The sequence below is a fragment of the Delphinus delphis genome, chromosome 5 (assembly GCF_949987515.2).
Source record: "Delphinus delphis chromosome 5, mDelDel1.2, whole genome shotgun sequence".
Classification (NCBI taxonomy): domain Eukaryota; kingdom Metazoa; phylum Chordata; class Mammalia; order Artiodactyla; family Delphinidae; genus Delphinus; species Delphinus delphis.
Genome location: NC_082687.1, coordinates 134,910,616 through 134,927,705, shown reverse-complemented (window position 1 = coordinate 134,927,705; position 17,090 = coordinate 134,910,616). Strand labels below are relative to the sequence as shown.

The 17,090-nt window shown below is 47.4% G+C and overlaps 1 protein-coding gene across 3 annotated transcripts in view; it reads right to left on the bottom strand.

Moving 5' to 3' along the window:
• The window catches only part of TBC1D14 (TBC1 domain family member 14), a 103,233-nt gene that overhangs the window by 46,215 nt on the left and 39,928 nt on the right, over window positions 1–17,090 (bottom strand). For all 3 annotated transcript variants that reach the window (XM_060013028.1, XM_060013026.1, XM_060013027.1), the window contains exon 3: window positions 10,527–10,647. In XM_060013028.1, the coding sequence (XP_059869011.1) occupies window positions 10,527–10,647 (121 nt within the window). The remainder of the gene's footprint in view (window positions 1–10,526; window positions 10,648–17,090) is intronic.

The window sequence follows — 17,090 nt, the reverse complement described above, 5'->3', positions numbered from 1 at the left end:
CCAGCTGTGCTCCGGGCCCTGCACCACGCACCACAGCCCAAGACAAGCCAGCCGGGCCTGGCAAAGACCCAAGAAGCGTCTCCCCTGCTGATCCAACAGTGTTTAGAGATTATCTAATACTTTAAAATCTCAACCTTCCATCGGGAATTAGATCAATGTGAAAAAAGCAGTTTTCTTTGGCTGTCAGTATTTTCATATCAACACATTAAATTGCTCGGGGAAGGGCAAAAGCATGTGAAAGCTCCCAAGGGCCACCTCCCCAGGCCTTCCTAGGAAGCTGCCTCGATTCAGCTACTTCCAGGAAACGTGCTTTTCTGGTTCAGCTTATTCAACAGGCCACCCAACTGCAGACACTATCGCCTGAGCCCAGAGTCGGTCAGAAAGTGGATTCAGAACACGGACGGTCGCTTCCGAAGAGCCCCGGCCACAGCACCTTCAAGGTCAGTGCTGGGCGGGTCTCCTGAGAACCGATCGTGTACACACCAGAGGGAAGCTGCACAACTCTCTCACAAACGTATGCATGTGAGTGAAACGTACACAAACGTAATCTGGCTCAGAGAAAGGCCTGGGAGGGTGGGCACTAAACGGTCAGAGACTACAACCAGGAAGGGGCTGTGGAGTCTCGGGGGGAAGAGGCTTTCCCATTTGATTCTGCCCACCTCCATCATTTGGGTATTTTACAGGTATTTTTTCATGAACTATTTTTTATAATTTGAAAAAAAAAACAATTTTTAAGCCATTTCAGATGGAATCCAAGACTGATTTTGGCAACGGCAAGTTCCCAAACACACTGAACACGCCTGAGCAACAGCAAAGTTTTTGTTTTTATCCACTCAGAGGAGTAAAGATGTAGCCATGATGTAAGACCAGAACAAGAGAAACCACTGACCTTTACTGAGCTCCCACTAGACACCAACCACTGCTCCAGGAACACCCACACTTCATCCTACTGAACCTTCATGAGCACAGGCAAGATGGGCATTATCTTTGCAGAGGAGGAGACCAAGGTCACAGAGGCAAAGTCAATTCGGAGGCCTAAAGTCACACAACTGACTATGAGTGACAGAATCAGGACACAGACAAGGGGCTCTGTGATCCTAAAGTTAGAGTCCTTCCCAGGCCCCCTGCCTTCCCAAGCCTGAGACCCCTCTGACCCCAGCACTGTTAGTGGTCCCAGTAAAGATCTGTCCATTTCCTGTTCTCTGAACTCCTGTCTCTTCCTGGGAGCCACAGCGGTAAGACTGAAAGTGTGCTCTGAATGCTGCCCTCTCAGACTGACGGGGAAGTGTCCACATTAGGAAAAACAAGCAAACCTTAAGAAGCACTATGCACTAGAATTTCAGTTTATATTATTAAAGGCATCTGAGGTAAGAGAGTTATACTCCTCAGATCAACTAACTGTTGCCACGACAACAGTAGGAGACAATCTACCCACAGAATAAAAACAAAGTTCAAATTAAATGACCACGCTGCCATTTCCCTTTCTTCTCTCTCCCCCTTTTCTTTCTCTTCCAGAAAGGCATCATGTAGAAATCTGATACGTAATTAACTTGCTGCCTCTCTAAAATCCAAAATTAATAGCAATTAGACATTTTATGAGGTGATTTCCTGATAGACTCACCCTCACCCGAAAGGTCCTGGTCCTGTACACGCGTGCCACCTACCACCTGGACAAGCCAAACCTTCCAGAACAGGCTCAGCTTTCTCCTCTGGATCACCACTCACTGGGTAAAGTTGCCCTCTTTGCCCTACCACTAGGAAGCTCAGTGTCAAATTTGTAGTGCGCCTCTGCGAGCTACATGGGAATCTGTGAGCTGTAGTTTGGGGTATCCATTAGGCTCTTGTTTCGTCTTGTGGTCCTTTGCCCAAATTCCTTAACACTTTTTCGTCTACCATTCTGCATACTTTTTAAAAACTTTTTTTAGAGTAGACGTGCACACAAAATAAAATCCAAAAGGTATCAAAGGGTAAACAGTGAAAGTAGGTCTCCCTCCTCCCCCAGTTCATTCGCCTCTCCAAAGCAATGCTATTATTATCAGTTTCCGAAGGGGCCTCCCTGATACAGCATCCGCACTTACGAGCATATGCCTGTGTCTCATGCATACAGAGCACACTGATGGTTATTCAGCTCGCTTTTTTAAGGTATGCACTGCCTTGCATTTCGGAACTTAACCAATTCCCTACTGCCAGGCATTTAGACGGCTTCCGGTCTTTTCTAATCAATCTTTTTTGTAATCTTCCAATCTTTTGCAATCAATACCCTTATAAAACCGTCAGTTTACCTACGCAGTAACTGATCTGTAAGATAAATTCCTAGAAGTGGAAATGCTGGGTCAAAAGTACCCTAACTGCTTGATTGATTCATTCATTCATGTTAGTTTTATTTTTTAAATTAACATATAGTTAGCTTTTTGGTGTGTAAGTTCTAGGACTGTTAAAACACGCTGTCTTATAGCCATCACAATCAAGATACAGGACAGTGCCATCCTCCCCAAAACCTCGTCCATGCTCTCCCTTAGTACTCACTCCTGGCACTGCAGCTTTATCTCTTCAAGCATATCATACAAATGAAATCATACAGCACATATGTAACCTTTTGAGACTGGATTCCTACAGTGAGATAATACCCGTGAGATCTGCCCAAGATTGTTAAAATAGTGGATTACACTGATTGATTTTCAAATAAGAAACCAGCTTTGCACTCCTGGATAAATGCCACATTTAAATGTATTGCTGAATTCAATTTGCTGATAATGTGTTGAGGACTTCGTGTGTCTTCATAAGGGATACTGGCCTCCAATGTGCTTCTTTTGTACTGTCCTTGTCTGGTTCTGCTATCAGGGTAATACTGGCTTCATATTATGAGTCAGTCCTTCCTCTTTGAAAATTGGTGTTATTTTTCTTCAAATATGCAGGAGAACTCATCAATGAAACCCCCTCTGGGCTTGGAGATTTCTTTTGCGGGAGGCTTTTAACTAAAATTTCCATTTCATTAATAATTACAGGACAACTTGGGTTATCTATTGCATCCTGGGTGAGTTTTGGTGATTTGTGATTTTCAAGGAAATGGACGATTCCATCTAAGTTATCAAACTTACGTACATAGATTTATTCATAACATTCTCTTTTATTATCCTTTTAATTTCTTCAGGGTCTACAGTAGTATCTCCTTTTTTCATTCCTCTTACTGATAATTTGGTTCTCCTCTCTTTTCTGTCAGTTTTGTTAGCATTTGATTTTGTTGATAATTTCCAAGAACCAGCTTTTGGTTTCACTGACTATTAATTTTTCTGCTTTCAATTTCAGTGATTTCTGTTCTTATGTGTATTATTTTCTTCCTTTTGCTTGCTTTGGGTTTATTTGCTCCTTTTACAGTTTCTTAAGGTAGAAAATTAGATTGGAGAACTTTTTTCTTTACTAATCTGACTGGTTTAATGCTATAAATTTCCTTCTAAGCACTGCACCCCACAAATTTTGATAGGCTGTGTTTCTGTTCAGTTCAAAATATTTTCTCATTTTCCTTGTGACATCGTTATTGTTCCAAAACATATTTAGAAGCATGTTGCTTGTTTAATTTCCAAGTTTGGGGAGATGTTCTTGTTATCTTTCTGTCACTGTTTTAGTGTAATTTCATTGTGGTTAGAGAACGTATTTTGTGTAATTTTAATCCTTTCCGATTTAGTTTCTTTTATAACGCAGGTTATGGTCTATCTTGGTGGCCATCCACGTGTGCTTGAAAAGAATGTGTGCTCTTGTTGGAGGGTGGAGCGTTCTCTAAATGTCCGTTAGCCTGGCTCAGGCTAACGGACATTTAGAGAACTAAATGTCCGTTAGCCTGGCTCACTGACGGTAGGCTAAATGTCCGTTAGCCTGGCTCACTGACGGTAGGTTCTTCTATGTCCTGGCTAATTCTGTCAATAGTTCTATCAATTACAAAGGGGGTGCTGACACTTCAGTTGTAACTATGGATTTGTCTACCTGTTTCAGATCTGTCAGGTTTTGTACCATGTAGTTTTGCAGGTCTTTTATTAGGTACACACTCATTTAATAGCATTATGTCTTCACTGGTAATTACCTTACCTTATCCCTGGTAATTTTCTTTGCTCTGAAGTCTACTTTTTCTGATACTAATCTATCTACCCCATCTTCATTTTGGCTAATGTTTTCATGGTGGTGTTATCTTTTTCCATCCTTTAATTTCAACTGCCTACTTTATATTTGAAGTGACTTTCTTTTTTTTTTTTTTTTTTTTTTTGCGGTACACAGGCCTCTCACTGTTGTGGCCTCTCCCGTTGCGGAGCACAGGCTCCGGATGTGCAGGCTCAGCGGCCATGGCTCAGGGCCCAGCCGCTCCACGGCATGTGGGATCTTCCCGGACCAGGGCACGAACCCGCGTCCCCTGCATCGGCAGGCGGACTCTCAACCACTGTGCCACCAGGGAAGCCCGAAGTGAATTTCTTTTAGACAGCAATCTGTCAGGACTGAGCATTCAGAAACACAACTGGTATGCTCACACAATTTACATGAAGGTAAATTATTGGTATCTTTCACTTTGGGCCTACCATCTTATTTGTTTTCTATTTTTCCTTCTTCTATTTCCTCTTTCCTATCTTGATTTCAGTTCTTGGAACTTTTGAGAATTCTATTTTAACATACTGTGTTTTTCACTCTCTCTATGTGTAGTTTAGTGGTTGATCTGAGATTTACAATATATATTTTTCACAATCTAATTAGTATCAATATTTTAGCACTTCAAGTGGAATGGAGAAACTTTTCCATCATATCCCCTCCTCCTTCGTGTTTTATTTGTAATACGTATTACATCCACATGTGCTGAAAACCCCATACAACATTATACTTTTTGCTGAAACCAAACATATTTCAAAGAATTCATAAAGAGAACAATGGTCTACTGTATTCATGTGGACATTTACCATTTCTGTTCCTCTTCCTTCCTAATGTTTCAAGTTTCCTTCTCGTATAATGTCCCTACTGTCTGGAAAACTTCCTTTAGTAATTTTTTTAGATCTGCTGGCAACAAATTCTCTCAGTTTTCCTTTATCTGAAAAGATCTTTATTTCACTTTCATTCCTGAAGGGCATTTTTGCTGGATATAGAATTTGGGGTTGATAGTTCTTTTCTTTCAGCACTTTAAAAATGCTGAAATCATTCCTGCTGGCTTCCATGGTTTCTGATGGGAAAATCACAGTCAGCTTCCTTTTTCTTAATTTGTTAATATCTTATACATCTTTTACACGTGAATATAACTGGGAAGTATTACTAATTTATCTAAAGGAGCCCCTTCCCCACTTCCCAATAACGGACCACAAAGCCACAACCACCTCCTGCCAAGGCTACACCAGGAGCACCTCTTTAAGAAGATTTCATCCACATGACCTCACTGGAGCAGAGGCTCAAAATTTCCCAGCAAGTCACTACTTCTCAAACCTTAGGGCACATCGGATTCACCCACAGAGCCTAAACAAAAACAAAACACCTGTCAGACTGGAAGCGAGGTATGAGAAAGAGAAGTCAAGAGCAATTCTAAAGTTTCAGGCCTGAAAAAGAAGGCTAAGGCTGTCATTCACCAAAATGGGGAAAGCTGCAAAGGGAACAGGTCTGACAGAGTGGAAAAAGAAAATCAGAGTCGGGACTTCCCTGGTGGCGCAGTGGTTAAGAATCCGCCTGCCAATGCAGAGGACACTGGTTCGAGCCCTGGTCAGGGAAGATCCCACGTGCCGCGGAGCAGCTAAGCCCGTGCACCACAACTACCGAGTCTGCACTCTACAGCCCGCGAGCCACAACTACTGAGCCCATGTGCTGCAACTGCTCCCTCGTGCCTAGAGCCCGAGCTCCGCAACAAGAGAAGCCACCGCAATGAGAAGCCCACGCACCACAACAAAGAGTAGCCCCCGCTCACCACGACTAGAGAAAGCCCGTGTGCAGCACCGAAGACCCAACACAGCCAAAAATAAATAAATAATTTTTTAAAGAAAAAGAAAGAAAGAAAATCAGAGTTTAGCTCGGTGCTTGTTAGCCACGAAATGTCTATCAGACGTCCAGGTGGAGCTGTCCAGTAGGCAGCTGGCTGCCTATGTCTGGAGTTCAGGGGTGAAGGCCTGGCTGGTGGTCGGCGTAGGCATGACATTTGCAGCCTGAGTCCAGCGGAGATCTCCCAGAGGCGCCCACAGATGAAGAAGCGCTCGAGAGGCACCCTAATGTTCAGAGGGCTGGAAAGCTGAGGGCACCCGGCAAAGGAAACTGAAAAAGGAGGAAGAGTGTGGTGACCTGGAAGCCACAGTAAGAAAGCCTCCCAAGGAGCAGAGAAGTGGACAAGGGCTGAGGGAAATAACCATTGGACCTAGCACCTGGAGGTCACCTGAAAACCAATCTCAGAGAAATGTGCTCAGTGGTACAGAAGCGTCTCAGGACGGCTGCGCTCTACTTCTCCTTCGCAACATTTATCACAGCTACAATTACCTGTAGAGTTACTTGTTCAAATCTTTCTTTCCCCGACCCCTGGTAAGTTCCAGTGAAGGCAGGGGCCGAATAAGTCTTTGCCCTTTATTATAATAACCAGGATTGATCCACACAGTGTCTCAAATTTGTGGAACACGTGAAAGGACCATGGAATCCAAGAAAGAAGGTTCCTCTTCATTCACAAACAAAGGACTGTACTTCTGTGACAGCATCGCCACCCGCACCAATCTGGCCAGAGCCCTGGTCCATACAAACCCAATGACAGGAGATCTGAAGGCAGCTATCTTCAAATACCTTCTCCCCGGCTTTATTCTCAAGAGCTTTGCCAGTCCACCAGCAATGGCCGAAAGTGTACACGGCATACCTGGGCCCTTTATTTAACCCGCTGTGGGCAAAGACGGCTATTTTCCTCCTAATAGCCAGCATTCCCTTCTCACACGGCAGTGGTTCATAAATTTTGGTGTGTGTTAGAACAAATGCCTGGAGCACTGTTAAGACACAACGTGTTGTGCCCCAGCCCCAGAGTTTGTTTCAGTGTGTCTGGGGTGAGAGGCCTGAGAACTTGTGTTTCTAACAAATGCCCAGGTGATGATGATGTTAGCTTGGGGACCACAATTTGAGAACCACTGGTTTAGTGTGATTCTCATAGTTATTCTTGGTCATTTTTGCTTCCCCTAGGAAAAATCATAATGCAAGCTGACAGAAAATTACTTGCACTTCAAAATGTTTATGAAATTTGAAGAGTTAACAGAAAGTATCAATAACATTGCATCATTTCCTTAAAAATGGCAACCAAAAAAGAAGGCCCAAACCAAGAGAATGTGGCCCAGTTACAGTGAAGTCAGCTGTGCCCCAGAGCACCCTGGGCAAACCACATACAGCACCCAGTCCACTTAATGGAGCAATTTATTAACAAAAAGTCACGACAGCCACACCCGAGTGCTAACTCTGGGCCACACACTGTACTAAACATTGGGCAAAAATACTTCACATACATTATCTGTTAATTTATAAGTTAACAGGCCCATTCTGCAGATGAGGAACCAGAGAAGTCACTGGCCCAAGGTCATACAGACAAGAAGAGGGGACGCCGGAAATCAAACCCGAGCCTTCAAGTCCAAAGATCTTGGCTGGTGTTCGTACCTGAACCCTCGGCTCACCACGGGCTCCTTGAGACATGTCCACCCATCCGCTTTTGTGTTTCCAGTGCCCAGTACAAGACCTGGCCCCAAAATGGCGCAAGGTTTGCTGAAGAAGCAAACTAAGGGATCTATGGAGGGCACAGGCTCACCCTCTCACACTGTGGTCCATTTCTCAGTCAAAGGAAACACACAATGATACCAGCAGACACTTTCTAGCACTTGGGACATTCATAACTGCTTGCAGCACATGATGTATACTCACTCATTTAATCCTCACCACCTCGGAGGTAGGTACTATTATTCTCCTAACGTTAAAGAGCAGGAAAATGAGGCTCAGAAGGGTTAAGGAACTTGCCCAAAGTCACACAGCCGAAGTGTAGCAGAGCTGGGATCCAAACGCAATAAGTCTGACTCCAGAGTCCATGCTTTTAAATCACTACGTGATGCTACCTCTCTCAAGTATAAAAAACTTCCAAAGAGAAAGGGAAAAGGAATTAGAGTTTACTAAGTACCTCAATTATGCTTTAGCTCTAACTAGAGTTATTGTCACCATTTGGGATCACAAGTCTGGACACTCGGACCCCAGTGATGGGCTCTCTAAAGTGGGGAGGGGAGGCTGTGTGAGCCGACACCTGTGACAGCAGCCAGCTCGAGCCTGGTGCCCAGGAGCTTCCTCCCAGGGGCAGGTCCCCGGCTCTGGATCCCTCTCAGGCCTTGCCAGCTCGGGGGAGGAGGGGACAGGGTGACAAATGAGAGGGCCAGAGACACAAAGCATGAGCAAACAGGACAGAGGCAGGATTGTATGACGCATGCAGGTACGATTACATCCTTTATTATTGATGGTTAGAGCCAGATGGCCCTCTTCTTTGCAGTACTGTGTTACTACATAATTAGCTGACCTAGTCACTTCAGTTCACAAAAATCCTTTAAGTCCAAGAACATAATCCACGTTCAACTTAAAAAAACGGTACGACACAGATAACAAAGAAATTCAAACATGATGCAAGTGACATTAAGAGCCATGGGAAAATCTATTTAGCATGATGGTTACTTTTTTGAGAACCATAGATTTCTTTAAGAATTTTATAACAGGTTAGCTACTGAGTTTCCTAAGAAATGTATAGCTTAGCTCTGCATACAAACACATCATATTTTAATTGTATGCTATTTTAACAAGCCTACACGATAAGTGATTCAAATTTAAAATGTAACAGTCTATAAAAATGAATTCCAACACTGATTTACTTTGTGAGTTTCCTAGGTCCAGGCAACTGCTATAAGGAACACTACACAACATTCAAAACATCTTTAATTTGACGAGACATAAAAAATGAAATACGTGCAAAGCCAGCTTGTTGTCCAAGCCAGAGCCCCAGCACGTGCTCACACACTGCAGCCCTGGACCTCACGTGTTTATCCTCAGAGGGCCGCAATACTCTGCAGCCCCACTGCCACCACTGCACTGAGCCAGACCCCACTGTCTCCCACCTGGACTAGTCCAAGAGCCACACTCTCGCCAGGGGGACCTCCTCACTCCCTACATGAGTAAAACCCTTCAGGGGCGCCCCAGAGCCTCCAGGTTAGAGACAGGTTCTGCATGCATCACATCCCACCCCACAGGCCCCATGGACAGCCCCTCTCACTGCTCCCTGGGTTCACGCTGCGCGAGCCGCCCAGCACCTGCCCCTCCCTTCCTGCAGGGGCTCAGCAGCTGCGAGGGCCCTGGCGCCCAAATGCCTGGGGCTGAACTCCAGCTCTGCCGCTTACTAGCCGCACAAGTCACTCAGCCTGGTCTCAGGGCTTCTTTGGTAAAATGAAGACAGTAACAGTGCCTTCTTCATAAGGTTGTTGCGAGTTTTAAATGAACTAGAAACCCACGCGCTGGCTCATTTATCGCCAGGACATAGTAATCACTCAGTACACGATCCCCATTACTATTAATTCTCTGTCACACCGTTAAACTCAGACTTCTGTGCCGCGTCGCCCACCAGGCCCGGCCTCCCTGCCACGCACCTGCGACACCTGCGCTGGCATCACTCCCTCACCAGAGGCGTGCTCTGGAGCCTGGGTGCAGTGCCGTCTCTCTTAACTCCAGTGCTGGCACTTAGAAGTGTTTGTTGAACAACTGTCCGTGAATACAAAACTGAGGTTGGGGGGTAAGGCTGCTGCGGGGCAGTGTCACAGCTCGGGCAAGCACTGCACTGTTAGGACGGCTGGGACTCAGGGCCAAGCAGAAGATGCGGGTGGTAACAATCAGGGCTGCCGAGGCCGCTGACACCCGGGGCCTGGCTGAGTCTGTGCCTGAGCCCCCCTCCCCGTAAAGATGAGCGCATGCCTCCAGCAGCTAGCATCACTCCCTCCACAGGGAGTGAAGTAGCCCAGTGGTGGTGAGATTCCACACAGCTGGCCTGGCCCTGAACCCCATCTTCTCCTCCCAAGACATGTGGGCAGCGTCGGCCCGCGAGGGGAAGAGGTCATACTGCAGCCTGGGTAACAGTGGCCCTAGGTTTCCTGGTCCAAGGAAGCACTGGAAGGATTAAGTCCTTCCCAAGAAACCCCTGGGATCAGAGAGGGAGAATTCTTTCACATCAAACACAATTAATAAAAATTAGATCGTAAACATATTTGCAACTCTTATTGAAAAAAAACTGATTAAATTTCATCAAGTTATAAATATCTAAAGCCCAGCTCTCTCAACGGAACTTTCCTATGTGTGCATACGAGCTATAAGAAGTGAAAAAGGTTAAAGTCATCCACATTCTGAAGACAGACTTAAATTTTAGGTACTTAGCATGCAAGTGAAAGCAAAGCTTTCCAGTCTCAAAGCCTCCGGAATGGTCCTTTCTGCACGGTTCATAAATGCATGCTGTGCCGCACGTTGCTGTGTTTCTGTATCATGTATACCTTTTGTATTTTCTTTGACTCTTTCTGAGCATTCTCTCGGAGTGGTACTTTTCCAAATAACTTCCATCCCAAGTCATTTTGTTTGTCAAGTCTTGCATTTTGTTTTCTAGCAAGCAAATTCCTATAGGAAGAAAATAAAAGGGTTAGGGAATTGTTGGGTATTTACAGAAACACTAGGACAGCCAAATCACTCTCTAATGAAAACAAGTAGACTTTCCTTTCAGAGAACAATGTGATGAACCACAAACTTTAATTCTGCAGACTTGATTTTCATGTCGACAAAGAATTATGAAGCAGGTGAAAAGACCTTGAACCACAGCAAGCTTTTTGTTATTCACCAATAGCATGTACAAGTTCTATCATTTAGAGCAAGGAAATGTATTATAGCGTAACAAAGCATATCCAAAAAAGTGAGCTTTAAGTCAGACCAAACTGAATTGAAACCCTGGCTCAATCACTCACTAGCTGTGTGACTCTGACCAGTATATTAACCTCTCTGAGGCTCAGTTTCCTTATGTCTAACAAGGGTCACTATATGAATTAAAATTACAGGTACATGATCAGTGCTCAAAGGATAACAGTTGTTTTAGTACTTAAACCTCTAACTTAGTTTAAATTATCTATAAGGTAGATTTATACTATCTATTTATAAAGAGTCTCCATGTATCATAAAAAGAAAGCCACTCATGAGATAATCACAAGGTCTTCTCTCCCAACAACACGTTAACAAACCCAGGTAACATAAATAAATCCCAAATGGTACTACAAAATAAACTATGTTTTGGAATGCATTGTATTGGTACATTCATTAAAAACAAATGGTTTCTAGGGCTCACTGGAAAGTATGAGATGAGCATGAAGCATCTTGCGTGCTAGAAAGAAGGTGCTCAAAGAAATATGGGGACAAGTTTCATGAAAACTGTACCAGCTTGAAAAGGACTCTCACTAGCTAAATCCGGAACAATGTAATCATCAAAATAAATAATGGGGTTATAACCCATCAAATGAAACAGAAATCCATGAGCCCAAGTGGATATGGATACAAATACACAAACAGAGGAGGAAGGAAAACTCTTAGAATGTCCCCCTAATAAGTAGAGAAAGACTGATGGGGTTAGGAATTAATCAATGGATGCTGAAACTGGTAGGTGAAAGCTGGATGAAGAAAAGGAATTTTACTTAGTTTGAAAGTATCTCCCACAAATTACTTGTAATGACAAAGACAAAAATAGTTAACTTTACAGTCGAGAAACCTCATTAGCCAAGTGATCAAAGCTGGCATCCCCCAGGTCAGGATGGACAGCACACGTCACCTGCTCTGATGCTGAGAACAACACACCATGTCAATGGCAGTTACCAAAAGTGCATCACCTGAATATAACCATGAGGAGATGCAGACACACCCAAACTGAGGGACAGCCTATGAAATAATGAATCTCACTCTAAAAAGGCCAGTGTCACATGTGGACAAAAAAATAGTGCCTGTCATTTCGGTAAACAGAGAATGTTGCACCCATCCAGCCATTAGCCACTGTAGCCATCTCAACGGTGCACCCTGAGGGGATTCTGGATGGAGAAAAACTGGGATCCTGGCCCTAGCTAGTGAAGATGCATACCAAAGGAATAATTTCAATCAGCCCAGACTCTTACATCTTCCCATACAATCGTTAACTTGAGAGGTCTGTTTTTTGTGATTAGCAGTAATCTTTTGATGCTCAACTGCATGGTTTTTTGTTTTTGCTTTTTTCAGCAAAAACTCCTGTATATCCTGGCTCCTTGCTTATCTCTTTGGAACAGTCCCTCAGAGCTATCTGCGAGGCTGCCTTCCTGGGCTATAGACCTCAGAAAGGCCACCAAATAAAACGTAATTCTCAACTTTTAGGTTGTGCTTTTTTTTTTCAGTCGACAAAGAAAGGCTGAAGAATTGTTCCAGATTAAAAGGAGGCTAAAGAGACCTGACAGTTAAATGCAGTAGGTGGATCCTGGACCACATCCTGGACCACGGGCCAAGACAGGTATAAAGAAGACTACTGGGACAATGGACGCAATTTGAACATAGAGTATAGAGGAGAACAGCATTGGGTTAATATTAAATTTCCTGATCTTGATAACTGTACTACAGTTACAGAAGAGGATGCCCTTGTTCTTACGAAACATACTGACATACTTAGGGGTAAACGGGCATGATACCTCCAAATGATTCTTCTAATGCTTCCTCAAAATTCTTATACACTTGGGCTTCCCTGGTGGCGCAGTGGTTGAGAGTCCGCCTGCGGATGCAGGGGACGCGGGTTCGTGCCCTGGTCTGGGAAGATCCCACATGCTGCGGAGCGGCTGGGCCCGTGAGCCATGGCCGCTGAGCCTGCGCGTCCGGAGCCTGTGCTCCGCAACGGGAGAGGCCACAGCAGCGAGAGGACTGCGTACCGCAAAAAAAAAAAAATTCTTATACACTTACATAAAATAGATACCACACTCACAGAATGAATAAAACAATGGAGTAAAATGTAAATGGCTAGTGAATTTGGGTAAAGGACATAAGGGAGTTCCTTGTATTTTTCTTGCAAAGTCTCAGTAAATTTGAAATTATATAAAAAAAAGTTATTATACAAAAACTTTCAAACAAGGTTTCTTTGTATTCCTCCTTGTTTTTCTGTTGTGGTTATAATAGAACCTATTTCAGAAATGGTTTCATACCCCAAGGCAATTTATATTTACGTTAGTGAGAAATGAAGTTTGAGGTGTCTCCAGGCCCAACCTGTTTAACATCTAAGATTCAGCCAGCCGTAAAAGACTTAACACAATTAAAACCAAGCTAAAACCTCAGCCACCCAGAAAGGGTCTAAGAATTTGGGCATCCAGAGCCTGGATCCACTAACGGCTAACATTTTGCTAAAGAGGAGTTGCCTCTGAGGAAGGGAATTGGGTGCAAGGGACAAAAGGTGAGGAAACCAAACGCACCCAGAAAGGGGAGGGGCCGGGAGTGAGAGGTAGGCCTCCCAAAGGACCCTGACCTTACTCTGGAGGGACGTGAGTTGCTGAGGGTCTAGAGGGGTAACAGTAGAGAACCGCTCAGAAGGGACTGGGTACAGGGAAACTCAAAAGAAGCCTGGGCTTTGTGATCTGGGAGGCTGGGTGTAAACGGTGGTGCTATTCGCTGAGACCGACCAGCAGGAGGTGAACCAAGGGGAACAGAAACCTTGGCTTCTCTGCCCACTGCTAAGGCTACATAAGTTCACACAAATGTAGTGCAGATAAAGTTTATCAAAAATCAAAGTTGTGGGACTCCCCTGGCGGTCCAGTGGTTAAGACTCTGCGCTTCCAGTGCGGGGGGCGCAGGTTCGATCCCTGGTCGGGGAACTAAGATCCCACATGACGCATGGCGAGGCCAAAAAAATCAGAGTTGCAGAATTCTTCTTAGCATAAGAGCTTAAGCTATACATAATAGGCCATGACTTTTGAAAGGTCTGTAAAAGGTATCTTTGGATGTATTACTTTTTGTGAAGTTGCAGTCACCACACGTACCAGGAGCTCTGAGCACAAAGGAATCCGTCCCCAGCTTCAGCTGCTGTGCCGTCTGCAGCCCTGGCGCAGGCACGGGGAGTGGGGAAGCCCACCAGAAAACGGTTCCGGCCCCCGGCTCCCTTCCAGGTCGAGGGTCATGGGGAGCCTGGCATGGAGCTGGCTGCTGGGCCCAGGAGCCAGGTGGCCCCAGGGACCCGCCTCTGCCCATCACACGACCCAACCCCACTCCGGGGGCCAGGTGCAGTGCGAGAACACGGGCGGCGGGGCAAGCCGTCCCTTCGGCACCTGTGCTGCCTTCCTGACTGGGTCTCAGAGGAGCCCTCAGGGACGCCCGCAAGTGCAGAGGCTCCTCCCCAGTCCAGGAGGGCCCAGAAGGAAGACGCGTCTGTGGATACCTCGGGAGGCCCCCGCATGAGCTGTGTGACTACAGCCTCGGCCCAAGCCTGGCCCTCAGATGCCTAAGAGCACTCTCGGGCTCCTGGGGAAGGCAGTGGTCACAGCCGCCGTCCCTGACACTTCACCAGGTGGCAGAACACGGGGGCCGTGTGATTGAAGCAAGTCCTCTTACTGAACACAGGTTACTCTGCAAAGCCTTGCCTGTCTGCCTGCCACCAGCCCAGCCCCCAGGCCTGGGCTCCCACACCAGCAGTTTCTAGAGCACTCACCAAGTTATTCTGTGTTTGTTGGAGGTACTCTGTCTGCTCCCCTCTCCACACACCTTTCCCCTGGGGTGGGGTGGCCCAGGCGGCTGGGCAGAGTCATCTCTGCATCCCCAGCGCTCTATCCAGCATGTGTCTGCTGGCAAATGGAGCAGCCAGCATAGGTGTCTGCAGGGGACGCGAGGAGGCAGGGTGGCAGCAGCCCCAAGGCCAGCGGGGGCCACCTCCAAGGGTGGGGCACACGCATGGGCACCCTCAAGGCAGGGCTCAAGGCAAGAGAGACGTATCTGGACAAATCAAAGCCCAGGACTGAGAATTACGCAGAGGTAGCCTCTGAGCAGGGGCAGGAGTCCCCCTGGAAAGGAGGGGCAGTGGAAGGCGGGGGGCTGGGAGAGGCCGGGGCAGGGGGTGGCAGAGGACAGCACGGCAAGCTGGCTCCTGGGGGGAAGGCAGTCAGCGGGGGGTGATGGCTCCGGGGGAGCACCTGAGCACCGTGCCAAGGAGGCGATGAGAACCGGGCACCCCAGTAAAGGGCCCTTCGCTGCGAGGGCTAAACCCCTTCACCATAAGGAAAGCAAGCACTTCCTCTATTGGCCGCGCTAGGGGCCTCGGCTCAATTCGGTCTCTGACTGAAGGGCAAAAACAACATGGAAGTGGACGAGGCTCTTACCTGCACCTGAAGGGAATCAGACCACCAAGGGCTAATAAAGAACCCGTGCCGTTGCTGGATACGTCCCCTGTCTCCAGTCCACAGGGCACAATGACAATCTTACCAAGACTGTCCACGTGGAGGTTCCCTGAGAGCCACCCAGGACTCCAGGTGATGCATCCTGTCCCACCTACCTGCACACACGCGGACACAAGTACACCAACCTGGCACCCCTCACCCCACCTACCTACACACACACACACACACACACACACACACACACTCACACACACACACACACACACACACGAGCGCGCGCGTGTGCGGGAGAGGGCATGGCTGAACTCCTCACTAGCCCCCTTCTTCCAAGTGGCCACTCAAATCCACTCAAATCTACCCTCCCACAGCTGGCACCGGAAGCACCTGAAGACTCTTCCGAAGACAGAGGACAAGCACGTCTCCCAAGAGGCTGACCGTGGCGACTAAGCCTCCAGCAGCCCTGCCCCAGAAGCACCCCCTACAGGCAGGGGGCCAGAGTGGAGATGCCTCTCAACAACCCACCAGGCCTCATTCATTCAACGAATACTCTCTGAGGGCCTCAACTATACTGAACAGAAAAGGCAGCCTTATGTGCTTAGAAACCTTCGGCCTCTCCTCAGGCTAACGGCAAACCGCGGCCCGATGGCTATGGTCTGGCCGCCCCCTCGGGCCCGGGCCTTTAAGGGCCTGTGGTCCCTGTCCCTTGGGCACGGCTCCATGACCCAACAAGCCCTGGGCACCTGCAGAACTCCAACACCATCTCTTCACACAGCGGCCGGGGCCGTCTCTTGAAAGCACGGATGGACCACGCAGCCCCAGCCCCAAATCCCTTCAGTGGCTTCCAGCTGCTCACGGCACCATCACACATGCTGCTCCCTCTGCCCTCAAAGTGCTCCTGAAAGAGGAGCCAGGAGTGCCTGCCTCACGGGGGGTCGTCAGGATTAAACGAGGCACTGGACCCCGCAGGCCGTGCACAGGCACTGGGCACACACACCTGGCCACCGAAACTCCGCCTGGGGACTGAGTGCTGGCGAGCAGGGAGTGACCGTCCCCAGGCTCAACGCCATTCAGCCGAGCCAGCCCTCTGCACCCGAAGGCGAGGCTTCAAGAACTGCGGGCTGAAGGAAGGTGACCTAGGAGGCTCCGGCTCCACCTCAGGAAACACACTTTGGGGGCTGTCACATCCAGCTGCAAGGGAAGAGCCTCATCCTGAAAGCCTGAGGGAGGCAAGAAGAAGGAGCCATCCCTGGCATCTACCCCAGGGCTTTTTGCAAAATATTTATTCCTGTCTCAATACGCACCAACTCAGAGGACAAGATATGGGACACCGGTGACAAAGCGGCGCTCGACCTAACAGTGCGTCAGGTCCTGCCAGCTCCCCCGTGAGGCTGGATGCTCACAGGCACCGTGGACGCCATGCCACAAGACACCAGCGCCACCACATTTAGGAGCCAGCTTGCCTACTGACGTTTAGCTGGGACGAGGTGGACCTGTAGGATCCCAGCCCTCAACAGGAAGAGTCAGGCGTGAGCCTACTCACATCCTGACCACACCTTCCCTTTTCACAACCTCCTCTGCACTCGAAGTCACCAGGATCCTTACTGCTGCAGGCTTGTCCCCTGTGCCCCACTGACAGGAGGTACAGGCAAAAGGTGGCTGAGTGTGAGTGGGGAAAGCAACACCTGGAGACCTGAA